This window comes from Stenella coeruleoalba, assembly GCF_951394435.1.
Source record: "Stenella coeruleoalba genome assembly, chromosome: 10".
In the NCBI taxonomy this organism is placed as follows: domain Eukaryota; kingdom Metazoa; phylum Chordata; class Mammalia; order Artiodactyla; family Delphinidae; genus Stenella; species Stenella coeruleoalba.
This window is the reverse complement of record NC_137156.1, coordinates 65,900,481-65,915,676: the sequence shown is the minus strand read 5'-3', so window position 1 is coordinate 65,915,676 and position 15,196 is coordinate 65,900,481. Positions and strand designations below refer to the sequence as shown.

The window sequence follows — 15,196 nt, the reverse complement described above, 5'->3', positions numbered from 1 at the left end:
CAGGACTCATAGAGGATGATTGACGAATGGTCGTGTGTTAAGGTATAGTGCTGTGGGGCTTCCCTGGTGGCGCAGTGGTTGAGAGTTCGCCTGCCGATGCAGGGGACGCAGGTTCGTGCCCCGGTCCGGGAAGATCCCACATGCTGCAGAGTGGCTGGGTCCGTGAGCCATGGCCGCCGAGCCTGCGCGTCCGGAGCCTGTGCTCCGCAACGGGGGAGGCCACAGCGGTGAGAGGCCTGCGTATCGCAAAAAAAAAAAAAAAAAAAAAAAGATATAGTGCCGTGACCTATGTGGTGTCAGGAATTTTCTCACTCCCATATCTCATTCTTTTCCCGGCTGGTCATGGAGGAGCACTGACTGTAGTTAGAGTAGTTGGGTGATCAAAGCTGCCATATTGATGCTGTTAGCCTGGGATGCTTAGCAGACCCCTGAGGGGAGTATTTACCTGAGTGAGGTGTTGTGAGGACCCAGAGGAAGTTGTGCCCTCTGGGCACAGGATCTGGTGTAGCGCAGGGCACACGTGTCCCTCTACCAGCAGGTACAGCCCTCATTGTGCTGGCCTGGGCGGGTTGGGGCTGCCTGGGTTCTGTGGCTGGCCATGAGGACTGAATCATTTTTGGCACCACTAGTTTCAGAGGATGAGTTCATGTGTCATCTGGTTTGGGAACTGGCTGAGAAATGAGCAGGGGTAAACGTTGACCACAGGCAGGGAGCATATAATCTTGCCTGAAGCTAATGGACTGTTACTTAACTGGCACATGAGAGAACCATGACTAAGGTAGGAGAGTCCCCCATAGATCGAGAGCTCAGAACAATTTTGGCCATAGTCTTCAAGGGTCACTTCTGCATGTTCCTGTTGTGTATGTTTCCCACATGATGGTGGGATTTGTAGTCTGCATCAGGCGGAGGAGACTGGAGATGGAAAATTGCCCTTGAAGAGGGGAAACAGGCTTTTTTTGAGGGGGGGAACAGGCTTTTTAAGGAGGACTGATAATTCTTGGTGTGTGTGTGGAATACATTTAGGTATTTATAAGTAAATTTGATATTCTGATAAAGGGGACATGTGACACCTTAGAATCAATAATTTAGATTTTCTTGAAGGAGTAGTGCTCTACTTTTAGCTAGAAAAACTTTTTAAATTGCTAAAACTCTGTAATTCAAGCATTGTAACTGAGGAATATATTTCTAGGTAGGCTGAAAGCTCCTTCTCCCTGTCCCCCTCCATATTGGGATGCTCTAGTCTTTCATTCCAGAAATCTGGTCTGATGAGGCAAAGAGATGTGGCAGTGTGATCATGCTGCTGGTTCGACAGAGAAGCCTCTGAGAGGCTGCTGTTTCCCTTATGGAAAAGCTTGTCCGGATTTTTGGAACAGAATCTGCTGTTTCATTTGTCCCTCAGAATTGGTGGAAGGATCTGCATTGTTGTGACTTTTCTTGAAATACTTCCACTTACAACTTGTAGTTTCTCCTTTATTAAAACTAGAATAAAGGGACTTCCCTGTGGTCCTGTGGCTAACACTCCATGCTCCCAATGCAGGGGGCCCGGGTTCCATCCCTGGTCAGGGAGCTAGATCCCACACACCTCAACTAAGAGTTTGCATGCTGCAACTAAAAAAGATACCGCGTGCCGCAAGGAAGAACCTGCACGCAGCAATGAAGATCCTATCCTGCGTGCTGCAACTAAGATCTGGTGCAGCCAAATAAATTAAAAACAAACAAACAAACAAGAATAAAATGCTGATGGGGGGGAAATGAACACCTGGTGTTGGACCCCAGGCATTTGTGTCAAGTTAATAGAAGGCTTCTGTGTCTTGTCTCTCTGGCCCTGCTGCATGCTTTGGTGGAGCCAGTGCCTGCTATGACATGGGGGTGACCTTTCCAGCCTTCTTAGCAGTGACTCTTTCATCTCAAAGTACCTGTCATTTTCCATGGTGAGGCCTAGGTGATCTGGTGCCTCAGTGCACCCATCTGTAGTGGGAGTGATCCTAGTATCTACTCCAGAAGGCTGTGTTAGGAGGGAGGGAGTTACAGAACAGACTAACAGCTTGGTAAACGGTAGCTCTTTTCTCTGACATGGTTGTATCCCATTGTCACTGAAGATTGAGTTGGTCACTTCCTCCTCTGACCTTTCAGCACCTTGTACACATTTCAGGGACAGGATGCGTTGAGGTGATTATCCTCCCTTGTTTACATGTGGTCAGTCTCCCAGGGTCTCCATCATGGAGTGGAACTCTGAGCATGCAGTGTGGGTTGCATCAGGGTTTTTTGGCAGATGAGTTAAAACCTTCAAGAGCTGAGCAGCCATCTGGGTTTCTTATTTCAGTCGTAGTGAATTATTTTTCCCCCTAATATTTTCACTCGCAATTATAAAGGTAACAAACACATGCTCTGAGTTCGAGAAAATTTCAAGAAGTTTGGAACATTCAGAAAACTGAAGAGATGGGAATAACAATCTTACCACTTAGTACTGGGCAGATCCAGCTTTTGTGGTAGCTAAAGTTTATATAGTGTAACAAATATATATAATTGATTTATATAGATATATAATTATAAAACCATCTTTAAACAAAAGAATTTACAATTATGAAAACAATAAGGTAAGAAAGTGAACTTATCTACAAAACAGAAATAGAGTTACAGATGTAGAAAACAAACTTATGGTTACCAGGGGTAAGGGGAGGGGAGCGATAAACTGGGAGATTGGGATTGACATATATATACTTCTATATATAAAATAGATAAATAATAAAGACCTACTGTATAGCACAGGGAACTGTACTCAATACTCTGTAATGGTCTATATGGGAAAAGAATCTAAAAAAAGAGTGGATATATGTATATGTATAACTGATTCACTTTGCTGTACACCTGAATCTAACACAACATTGTAAATCAACTATACTCCAATAAAAATTTTTTTAAAAAAAGGGCTTCCCTGGTGGCGCAGTGGTTGAGAGTCTGCCTGCCGATGCAGGGGACACGGGTTTGTGCCCTGGTCTGGGAAGATCGCACATGCCGCGGAGCGGCTGGGCCCGTGAGCCATGGCCGCTGAGCCTGTGTGTCCAGAGCCTGTGCTCCGCAACGTGAGAGGCCACAACAGTGAGAGGCCCGCGTACCGCAAAAAAAAAAATTAAAAAAAACCCCAATAATGTAAGAAAGTAAATGTTTGGATTGAAAAAAGAAAACACAAAAAGTTACACATTTCAAAAATCAATAGTACAGTATTTTTTCCCTACATTTCTGAGCAGCATATTGACTGCCTCATTCTATGACAGCAGTGTCATAATTTTTCTATAAAAAAGTCACATAGGGACTTCCCTGGCGGTCCAATGGTTAGGACTCTGCGCTTCCATTGCAAGGGACACAGGTTCGATCCCTGGTCAGGGAACTAATATCCCGCATGCCACACATCGCAGCCAAAAATTTTTTAAATAAAGTAAATAATAAAAAGATCACATAGTCACTACTCTAGGGTGGTTAATTGTCATCTGCTTTCCATAAATTTATTTCATTTGTTAGCTGTCATTTAAATTTATTGTAGGATAACACCTGTTACAGTTTTTTAAATTTATTTTTTTAAAAATATTTATTTATTTATTTGTCTGTATCAGGTCTTAGTTGCGGCATGCGGGATCTTAGTTACCCAACCAAGGATTGAACCCCTATACCCTGCATTGGAAGGCAGATTCTTTTTTTTTTTTTTTTAATTAATTAATTAATTTGGCTGCGTTGGGTCTTCATTGCTGCGTGGGCTTTCTCGTTGTGGCGAGCAGGGGCTACTCTTCATTGTGGTGCGTGGGCTTCTCATTCTCTTGTTGTGGAGCACAGGCTCTAGGCACACAGGCTCAGTAGTTGTGGCTCCTGGGCTCTAGAGTGCAGGCTCAGTAGTTGTGGCGCACGGGTTTCGTTGCTCTGCGGCATGTGGGATCTTCCCAGACCAGGGCTCAAACCTATATCCCCTGCACTGACAGGCGGATTCTTAACCACTGCACCACCAGGGAAGTCTTGGAAGGCGGATTCTTAAATCACTGGACCACCAGGGAAGTCCCATCTGCTTTCTGTTATTGACAACTTAGAACAGTTTCTTTCAGCCTCACAATTCATCATATGTCATGTAAATTTTTAGGATTGTCATCAAATTTGGGAAACATGTGTCAAATTTTTTTCATATATCAGCTGTGAGACTTCAAGACATTCAACATTTTTTTATACAGTGACTCCAGGGCCTTGGGAGGGGGTGGGCAGCCATGACCCCTGTGAGTAGCTGGTATTTTTGTTTTTAGGGTTTTTTGGTGCATAGTAAAATGAACATGACATAAAATTTACCATTTTAACCACTTCTGAGTGTACAATTTAGTGGCAAAGCTGGAACTTCTTGCCAGTCTTTTCCTCTGTAAGTCTTATGACATAGTTCAGCTAATATCATAGATTATACAATTTTGTATCTTCCTTTTTTTTTTTTTGGCTGCCCCACATGGCTTGTGGGATCTTAGTTCCCTGACCAGGGATCCAACCTGGGCCCCGGCAGTAAAAGCATGGAGTCCTAACCACTGGACCACTAGGGAATTCCCTGTGTCTTGCTCCTTTTAATTGAAGAGCATATCAGATTGTTTTAAAAATATAAAAGTGATAAACAATGTTTTATAGTATCCTAATAGTCCATCATACACTTTCGTATTGCTGGATGTGGAGGTGAGTGCGTTCACGTTGGGGTAAAAGAGATGTCCTGCCAGGACCTGATTTTTATGGAGCAGTGGTGGGAGTTTTCCTGGGGTTGGTGGTAGTTTGATGCCATATACCCATGACCCAAATGGGTCAGTCTGGTCAGCCACCTTCCTTGGTGCCTCCCACAAGGCAAACATTAACAGCTTTCTTCTCTTCCTTCCTGGCTTTATTTTGCTAAATCTCCTTTTGGTTTATTCATTTTGTCACCAGGGATTGTGCCTTATCTGCTGCCCAGCTTTTCTAGAAGTCCAGATCATGGAGGGGATAATTTTTCTCCTGCACTGTCTTGCAGAGACACCTTGTTTGAAGCTGGATGGCAGACCCACCAGCATTGCTGAAAAGGCCTTCAGCAAATACTCAGCACCAACCCCATGGCCTTTCTTTGCTTTGCCTGCAAAAGATGGGGATAATTATCTTTCAGTGATAACTTAGCAACCTGAAAGCCTTGGGTGTTTGGGATGTCAACTCAATACTAACACAGAATTTCTGAATTCTAACTAGTATATTTGTTTCAAACTATGATAGGATTTTAATCTTCTCGTATCCACATTTTAAAAGTTTATTCTTCAGTGACCATTCTTCTGCCTGATTTTCTACAAGAGAGAATTTTCCAAGAGGTTGGTTGTCATTAGATTAAGAGTTTAGGCTTTGTTTACATGAAATGTTTCCACACCAGCAGGACCCAGATGAGTATTCAGGTGCAGGGTCCTTTATTTATACTCCCCAGTTAGTGCAGAGTTAATAAGGTGGGAGATTATAAATGCAAAATTAATACCCAGCTGATGCTCAGAATGCATTTTGTAAAGTGTGTGGCGTGCCGCTTTTTAACGATTGTACTCCCTGTGCAGTTGGTGTGGGTTTGGATAATTGCAGTGGGTGCCTTTTGAGTTCTCTGTTGATCTGTGTGCAGCAGGTATTCATGATGCAGTAGTGATTTGAGGCACATCCTGTGGAGTGCTTACTCGGTGCTGGTGCTCTTCTGGGCTCTGGAGATTCAGCAGTAAACAGAGCAGTCAAAAATGTCTGACCGGGGGCTTCCCTGGTGGCGCAGTGGTTGAGAGTCCGCCTGCCGATGCAGGGGACATGGGTTCGTGCCCTGGTCCGGGAAGATCCCACGTGCCGTGGAGTGGCTGGGCCCGTGAGCCATGGCCGCTGAGCCTGTGTGTCCAGAGCCTGTGCTCCGCAGCGGGAGGGGCTGCAGCAGTGAGAGGCCCGTGTACCGCAAACAAACAACAACAACAAAAAATGTCTGACCTTATGGACTTTTTTTTCTGGTGGGGCAGGGTGGAGGAGACAGAAAATAAACAGGACAAATAAAACATATAGTATGTTAGGTGGTGATAAGTGCTGAGGAGAAAATAAAGCATGGTTGTGTAAGGAATGTGGATGGGTAGATATGGCACTTTTAGATGGGGTGGCTAAAGAAGACTTCATTAAAGGTGATATTTGCATACAGAGCTGAAGGAGGTACAAGAGTGAGCCAGGGAGATATCTGGGGAAAAGTGCACCAAGCAGAGGGAATGGCAAGGACAGAGACCCTAAGGTAGGTATGTATCAAGCATGTTTGAGAAATAACAAGAAAGCTAGTATAATTGGAGCAGATTTGCTGTTGATTTTTCTTTTGTGATGGGTGTTTTACTGAAAGGCTTATTGGGCCATTATGCTTCTGTTTTTCTCCTTTGTGTGTAAAGTATGCTTTTGCTTTGGCTTTACAAGAATTTAAAAAGATAACTGGAACTTCCCTGGTGGAGCAGTGGTTAAGAATCTGCCTGCCAATGCAGGGGACACGGGTTCGAGCCCTGGTCCGGGAAGATCCCACATGCCGCGGAGCAAATAAGCCCTCAAGCCACAACTGCTGAGCCCGCGTGCCACAACTACTGAAGCCTGCGTGCCTAGAGCCCGTGCTCTGCAACAATAGAAGCCACCACAATGAGAAGCCCGCACACCACAATACAGAGTAGCCCCTGCTTGCCGCAACTAGAGAAAGCCCGTGTGCAGGAATGAAGACCCAACACAGCCAAAAATAAATAAATAAAATAAATTTATTTTAAAAAACCCTAGTTAACAGCTAATATCTTTTAATTACAGTCTTTTCTGATTATTAAAATAATTTGTACTTATGAAACTTTTGTAAATTAAAAAATTCAAGCTGTTTATTGAAATATAATTTGTATACAATAAGATTCATTGATTTTATTTATTTTAATTAATTTATTTGTTTTTTATTTTTGGCTGTGTTGCGTCGTCATTGCTGTGCGCGGGCTTTCTCTAGTTGTGAGCGGGGGTTACTCTTCTTTGCAGTGCACGGGCTTATTGTCATGGCTTCTCTTGTTGCGGAGTATGGGCTCCAGGCGTGCGGGCTTTGGTAGTTGTGGCACGTGGGCTCAGTAGTGTGGCTTGCGGCCTCAGTAGTTGTGGCTTGCGGGCTCTAGAGCACAGGCTCAGTAGTTGTGGCACATGGGCTTAGTTGCTCTGCGACATGTGGGATCTTCCCAGGCCAGGGCTCAAACCCATGTCCCTTGCATTGGCAGGTGGCTTCTTAACCACTGCGCTACCAGGGAAGCCCCAAGATTCATTGATTTTAAGTCTATAATTTGATGAGTTTTGACAAATTTATGCAGCCATGTAATCACTGTTCCAGTCACAGCATAGAACATTTTCATTACCCCTAAAAGTTCTCTTGGACCTCTTTGCAGTCAGTCCTATTCCCCTACCTCTGCCCCCTGGCAACTGCTTTTCTACTTTCTGCTATTACAGTTTTGCTTTTTCTTGAATGTCGTATAAATGGAATCACACAGTATATAGTCTTTTGTGATGGCTTTTTTCAGTTAACATAATGCTTTTTTTTTTTTTTTTTGCGGTACGCGGGCCTCTCACCGCTGCGGCCTCTCCCGTTGCGGAGCACAGGCTCCAGACGCGCAGGCTCAGCGGCCATGGCTCACGGGCCCAGCCGCTCCGCAGCATGTGGGATCTTCCCGGACCAGGGCACGAACCCGCGTCCCCTGCATCAGCAGGCGGACTCTCAACCACTGCGCCACCAGGGAAGCCCAACATAATGCTTTTGTGATTAATCTTTGTTGTTGCTATATCAATACATTCCTTTTATTGCTGAATAATATTCCATTATATGGATACACCACAGTTTGTTTATTCATTCACCCATTTGATGGACATTTGGGTTGTTCCCACCTTTTGGCTATGGTGAATAGTGCTGCTGTGAACATCTGTGTACAAGTCTTTATGTGGACATTTGTTTTCATTTCTTTTAGGTAAATACCTGTGAGTAGGGTTAGTGGGTCATATAATAAGTATGTGTCTAACTTAATAAGAAACTGCCAAACTGTTTTCCAAGGTGGCTGTACTTCTTTTATTCCTACCAGCAACGTTTGAGAATTCCAGTGACTGACCCTGGTGGTATAGTCATGGGTTGTGTATGGATGTGTGCAGATGCGGTCAGTGGCTCTGGGCTCATGGAGCGGAGGTGCAGATGGTCAAGGTTATTCGTCCACCATTGGGCTAGTGTGCTTCACACCATCTTCTGTGACTGCCCAACCCTGGGGCTTTTCTTGAGGCAGAGTAAGTAGCCCCAGCAGAGCCCATTTGTAGCCTCATGAACCACATTCTAGATGTGTGAGCTAAGGGCCCAGGGCTTTTCATGAGTCATAGTTGTTTTATTTGCAGTATTTTATAAGTTAAGACTATTAAGGCATTGTTTCCAGCAGATCCTTAAACCAATTTGATAGATTTAGGGCGATGGGCTATGGGGGAAATCTGTGTCTTGTCCTAGGATGAATCATGTTCTGTGTTTCTTACCTATCAATAGTTTCGTGGACAAACGTGAGGCAATTTGGAAAGCTAAAATAGATGCTAAATCTGAAGCCAGTGTTTTATGGTTATTCCCTGTCTCACTAGATTCAGGGTCCATACATCACATGGACTTCTCAGTAACCATTAATATTCTAGGATTCCTGGGAAACTGGGCCTTAGACCTCAGATGTTTAAAAACCTTTAAGAGATCCAACTGCTCAAACCACATGTGGAACAGAAAAAGAGTAGCAGTGAAACAGAGCAGATGCTTTGGGCATTTTTCTTTCTTCTGACCAGGCTGAAGCCACTAGAGAAGAAGCTGATCTGGGGTGTAATCCTTGGGAAGTTGATCCTTCATTTTCCCACAGGGATAGGGTCTGTAAGGGACCCTAGAACAAAAGCTGCATTTCTTTGTCTGAAGCCCCAAATGTAAGAAGTATGTTGTATAGAGAAGCCATAGTTATCTTCATATTGAGAGATTGAACATAATTGAAATCAAAGAATCACAAAACAGGACTTAACCTTATTATGTGCAATGCAATGATTTTTACTGTTTTTTCCTATTTGATTAAAACAAACTGCTGGTTACCAGAAAACTGGAACCCAAAGGGAGCAGGGACTTGGAATCTTCCTCCAAGCAATTGAATGGCAGAACTGGGACTAGAATCTGGCTCCACCTCACTACAGGATCAGTTTTCTCCCTAATTCTACCATTTAGGAGTTTCCTCTGTCATCAGGCTTGGCACAGGCGAGAAAGGGCCTTATTTTCCTTGTCTCTCTACCTAAGATGATGATTCTTCTCCGGGGAGCAATGTCCTGTGGACTGCCAGAGTTGGGTGCTGGTGGGAGGGTTGGCAAGGTTCCGTGTCAAGGTTCCAGCAGCTAATGAACACACCGGAGACCTGGGAGAAGGAGGTATAGACCCTCACTGGGCTTTTCAGCCTCCAGCCACACCCACGAACCATACTCCAGAGAGCTGCCATGAAGGACCAGTTTTTGTTTTGGATTTTTCGCTGGAGGTGGGGAATGGGTAAGAGAGATGCCTGGAGAGAGATTTTTTTTTCTACTTAATTGAATACATTTAAGGAATCTTGAACAGAGTTGGAAAGGGATTGCATTGGTGTCAGCATTGCTGTAGTAACAAAAGGAGTTTTACACGTTTATGAAAGGTTTGAATTGTGTTTCTAAAGTCTGGCCCATGGGGAGCATCTTGTGCTTTCACAGTTTAATAATTATGGTACCTGGTTCTTGCTTGGGTACTGGCAGACCGATCATGAGTCAGTAGCTTTCCTTTGGTGTTGCTCTTACTCAAGATGTCTTTTTCACTACTGAAAAACTGGTGTGAACTGGTCTCTATAAACCTAAAGGGCTTGCGTGGCCAAGCATCTCAGAGCTCCACCTTCCGGAGAGAGTCTGGAATAGCTGGAAGGTACTCATCCTTCGAGCTGATTGCCTGTGTTGTGTCTTGGGACTCCTCACAGCACATGCCCTCCTGAGGGCTTCTGTAATGAGAAGGTAGTGCCAGGTGAGAAATCAGAAGCTTTGGTATTCTGCTCTTTGCATATAGGAAAGCTTATTGATTCCTAATACTTGAGTCCAATGGGCGTTCTCTCTGAAAGGAAGAGATTAACACCAGCTAAACTCTTTATTTATTTATTTTCAAAATTAGTTTATTTTTTGGCTGTGTTGGGTCTTTGTTGCTACGCGTGGGCTTTCTCTAGTTGCTGCAAGCGGGGGCTACTCTTCGTTGTAGTGCATGGGCTTCTCATTGCGGTGGCTTCTCTTGTGGTGGAGCACAGGCTCTAGAGTGCGCGGGCTTCAGTAGTTGCGGTGCATGGGCTCAGTAGATGTGGCTCGCAGGCTCAGTAGTTGTGGAGCACGGGCTTAGTTGCTCTGCGGCATGTGGGATCTTCCTGGACCAGGGCTTGAACCCCTGTCCCCTGCATTGGCAGGTAGATTCTGTACCACTGCGCCACCAGTGAAGTCCCTAAAGAGGCTGCTTTATAAACAGAAAATATAAATACATAGTGAAAGCACTGTCACAGGACAAGATAAATGTCCCATATACTTTTTTTTTTTTTTTTTTTGGTACGCGGGCGTCTCAGTGTTGTGGCCTCTCCCGTTGCAGAGCACAGGCTCCGAACGCGCAGGCTCAGCGGCCATGGCTCACGGGCCCAGCCGCTCCGCGGCATGTGGGATCTTCCCGGACCAGGGCACGAACCCGTGTCCCCTGCATCGGCAGGCAGACTCTCAACCACTGCGCCACCAGGGAAGCCCTGTCCCATATACTTTTAAGTGCTATACCAAGGCAGATGTGCCAGAGACCTTGGGCCCCAGAGGCAGCTGTGTGGGGCCATCCAACAGATTGAGGTTCATTTGGAAACTGTGGCTTCTTGTCCCTAGCCCTGGATGAGTTTCCTCAGCTCCCAGAATCAGCTTCATTGTTTCCAACAGGGAGAGAGGTGTCTACCTCATAGAAAGTATCCCGAGGACCATATGAAGTAAGTTCCTATAGTGAGCCTAGCATAGACTGGGGTGCTTTACCCACCTTAGAGGACAGTGGGCAAACCTCCAGCCAACCCATTCTCACCACCACCATCTCAGTTGGAGTCATGGGAGTTGGAGGAGTTCCCAGTAAGAAACCTGTACAGATACTGAAATGTAGCCCAAGCCCCGTTAGTAGTGCTAGTGGCAACTGTGTAGTCTGTAAATTATAGACAGAAAACAGGAGGAGGTTGACAGACCCTGAAACGGTCCACAGGCGCATAGAGGTGTGCTTTGCTGAGATCCAGTGTGCTTGGGGATCTGAAGTCAGGTCTAAGTTCCTGGATCTCAGTGAATGAGACCCCTTAGTGCCCCAAGAATGCAGCTTTGGTTTAAAGGTGTGCCCCAGCTTTTGGAGATCTGGATAGGACGGATAAAAATAGTTGGTGACCTAGAACACTGTGTCTCTCTTTAAAAGGAGTTAGCCAGCCTTGATCAGTTGTTTTTCGATACAGACGTTAATCATTAAAGCTAGGCCCAAGCTCCACTGCTAATAAGGTTAATGGGGCTTGTCTTTGGCCTTGAGCAGGGAAGTGTGTGCACCCTGGGGGAGTAAATCTTACTAGTTGGTGCCTAAGTAGGTTTTCCCTTTAAATGCATTTTATAAAAACATAATTAAAGGGGCTTCCTTGGTGGCGCAGTGGTTGAGAGTCCGCCTGCTGATGCAGGGGACACGGGTTCGTGCCCCGGTCCGGGAAGATCCCACATGCCGCGGAGTGGCTAGGCCCGTGAGCCATGGCCGCTGAGCCTGCGCGTCCGGAGCCTGTGCTCCGCAACGGGAGAGGCCACAACAGTGGGGCCCGCGTACCGCCAAAAAAAAAAAAAAAAAAAAAAAATTAACGACCAAGAGTGAACCCTAATGTAAACTATGGTGCTGTATCAGTGTAGATTCATCATCATATGTAACAGGTGTACCACTCTGATGGGGGATATTGATAATGGAGGAGGCTGTCCATGCATATGCGGGGCATATGGGAAATTTCTGTATTTTCTCAATTTTGCCGTGAACCTAAAACTGCTCTAAAAAAATAAAGTCTATTAAAATATATTTATATAATTAATGGAGGGGCTTGGATATAAATTACTGTAAGTTTAACAATTTTATTAGAAAATGGTAAGATTTAATCAGGATATTAGGTTTGAAATTGTGATTTTACCTAAAATCACAATTTCGTCGTCGTGGCTTCGCGGTAGTGGCTTTCTAACGCCTGGTGGGGTGATTGGGGCTGTTTCGGGGTCCCGCAACCAGTCCCTGCCAGTCGGCTTCGGCCCGCGGGGGAGAGCTCTGGCTGCTTGTTTCTGTGGGAGGAGGCGGGGACGAAGTGGGCGGCGTGGGCGGGACCCTGCGGGAGCTCAGGCTGTTTTGTCTTTCTGCTGGAAGAGGAGGGCTAGCGCCTCTAAGGCGGTTCCTGGCCCTTTCCAACACCGTTGTCACTCTTTGCTTCCGGCAGAGCGTCCTGGCCCACACAGCCGAGGAGCTGAGGCCAGACAGACGGACGCACGGACAGACGACAGAGGACGCGCTGGCCGCTGCACCCCGCTGCCTCCCCCTTCTCCCTGCTGCCTGCACCTGGAGGATGAGCCCAGCCTTCAGGGCTATGGACGTGGAGCCCCGCGCCAAGGGCATCCTGCTGGAGCCCTTTGTCCACCAGGTCGGGGGGCACTCGTGCGTGCTCCGCTTCAACGAGACGACCCTGTGCAAGCCTCTGGTCCCGAGGGAGCACCAGTTCTACGAGACCCTCCCTGCGGAGATGCGCAAATTCACTCCCCAGTACAAAGGTGAGCCCCCAGCTGCTGTAGGGGTCGCCAGCGCCTGGCAAGGACATGCAAGGCGTCGCGGCCAAGGAAAGCCCAGGCAGCCATCCCCGGAGCCCTCACCCCTCCCACTCACTCTGTGTTTTCCCTCCTCCTTCTCCTCTTGGCCCTCCGCCCAGCACCTCACACCCTCAGTTTTCAAGTTGCGGTAAGATTGCTCAATTCTGTTTTGTTTTTGTGGGTTTGTTTTGAGTTTATTTTTGGTGGAAGTGTAGTTGTGTTTTATGTTCAGGTGTCTCTTTATCTCGGTAACCCATAGTCCCCCATGAGGAGACATCCAGGGAAGACTTTGGGAGGATTTTACCCAGAATACTTGCCGCCTGCTTTTTGTCCTCCAGGAAACCAGAAGCCCTGTTGATTAGGTAGGCTGGGAGCAGAGTTGAGTCAGATGGAATGCAGGAGTGGGAGGCTTGTGCTGATTAGCTGAAGCCCTTTGCTATTACGGAATGTCCCCGAAATGGCTATATTACGGCAACCCTTTGATTCACATGTGGTGACTCTTTCTTCCTTTTTATAATGCATTTTGGTGGGGGTGGGGGGGAATCAGCAGCCAACAGCATGGTGTGGTCTTTCCTGGGGAGGGCGGAGATCCTTTGTAAATCAGGAAGAATCCATTAAGGAAAATAATTTTAAAGTTGCATTACCTGGTTATGCAAAAGACTCTTGAACAACTTGGGTTCTTCTGGAACTGTTGAAACATGCTCTTTGAAGACAGAATGTACTGGGCGTCTCTCTTTGTACTCTGAATATGCATGTGTGTTGCGGTCGGGGTGGGGGAGTTGGGGGCCCTCACTTGGTCCTTCTCTGTTGTTTTTTCCAGGACAAAGCCAAAGGCCCCTTGTTAGCTGGCTGCCCCGCCCCCATTTTTTTCCCTGGTTCTTTTCCCATGGCCACAGGAAAATGTGGTCCCCTGAATTCCCCACCCCGGCTCCTCTGCGCCCAGAGCCAGGTACCACCTCAGAAGTGTCGTCTCTCTGAGCACGCATTCCCCTGCAGCAAGGACTGAGCAAATTGAGTGATCCCAGGCCACAGAGGCCTGGGAGGAAAGGTGTTCAGCCAGTCGGCTGTAAGGCACTCGTCGGCACCTGCTGAAACACTCTCACCTGACAGCCCCCTCCTCAAAGACTGTCTAATTACACATGGCAGGTTCTAGAGACTCGGGGAAAGCTGCTTTCAAGGCCACTACGCGTCTGTGCTCCCAGCCCAACCCTATTTGCCTTGTGTTCATTTTGTTCTTTTGTGACATGAGACTGCAAAGACCAATAAAGCAATATATTCAAGAAGGGCAAAAGGCTTGGGGTGCCCAGTGCGGGGGCACTGCAAGAAGCCTTTGCTAGGGTGTCTTTTGTGCTGTGTGGTTTGTTTCGTTTGCTCCTTTATTTTGTTTTGCTTGCCCAGTCTTCCCTTACAGTTGGATGCTTCTTACCCCTCAGGCAAATCTCTGTTCAGGCTCTGCTTTAAAGCAAGCCTCAAGGCTGTTGGAGTTTCTGTTTAGGGCCTTGAAAATTCCCACAAGATATAAAGAGCAAATGTTTTTACGTCTCTCTTAGGATTAGAAGAATTACATAAAAATTAATAAACATTTTCAATGATGGAAAAATGTGTCTTGTAATTCTTTGGCTCTTGCCTTGTTGAGTGCATCAGAGAGGAAGACTCTCGGCCATGTTTGCTCCTAATTGCTTGTCTTGTATGGTGTCATCTTTTCTAGATGTTTTGATATTTGTTAGGTTTGCAGATGAGTTTGGGGCCTCTGGCAACATAGAGACTAAGGAACAGGGTAAGAAAAAACTAAATGTTACAATCATGTTATTTGTAACACATCTTCCTGTGGAATTAAAAGTTCTCTCTGTTCCTCACCCTTCTTCCAGGTGTGGTATCTGTGCGCTTTGAAGAAGATGAAGACAGGAACTTGTGTTTAATAGCATATCCATTAAAAGGGGACCACGGAACTATGGACAGTGTAGATAACTCAGACTGTGAACCAAAAAGTAAGCTGCTAAGGTGGACAAACAAAAAACATCACGTCCTAGAAACAGAAAAGATCCCTAAGGACTGGGTGCGCCAGCACCGGAAGGAGGAGAAGATGAAGAGGTGGGTATAGACTGAGAGGAGACTGAGCTCCGTGGGAGAGGAGGGATCTCAGTTACAGCCCAGTCCCCTAGGGCTAAGGACTCACACTATGGACTTATTAGTAGGTACCTCATCACTCAGTGGTCAGTTCCCACATGGTGTGCCCAGCTTCTCTTTAATTGACTCTGAGTTATATCATGCCATTTCGGGTAAAACAACTGTAGTGGCAGCTGTA

At 46.2% G+C, this 15,196-nt stretch overlaps 1 protein-coding gene across 2 annotated transcripts in view; it reads left to right on the top strand.

Moving 5' to 3' along the window:
* The window catches only part of IP6K2 (inositol hexakisphosphate kinase 2), a 29,181-nt gene that overhangs the window by 7,944 nt on the left and 6,041 nt on the right, over positions 1-15,196 (top strand). For both annotated transcript variants that reach the window (XM_079933614.1, XM_079933615.1), the window contains exons 2-3: positions 12,528-12,855; positions 14,760-14,982. In XM_079933614.1, coding sequence (XP_079789740.1) covers positions 12,654-12,855; positions 14,760-14,982 — 425 coding nt within the window. In that variant the 5' untranslated portion in view covers positions 12,528-12,653. The remainder of the gene's footprint in view (positions 1-12,527; positions 12,856-14,759; positions 14,983-15,196) is intronic.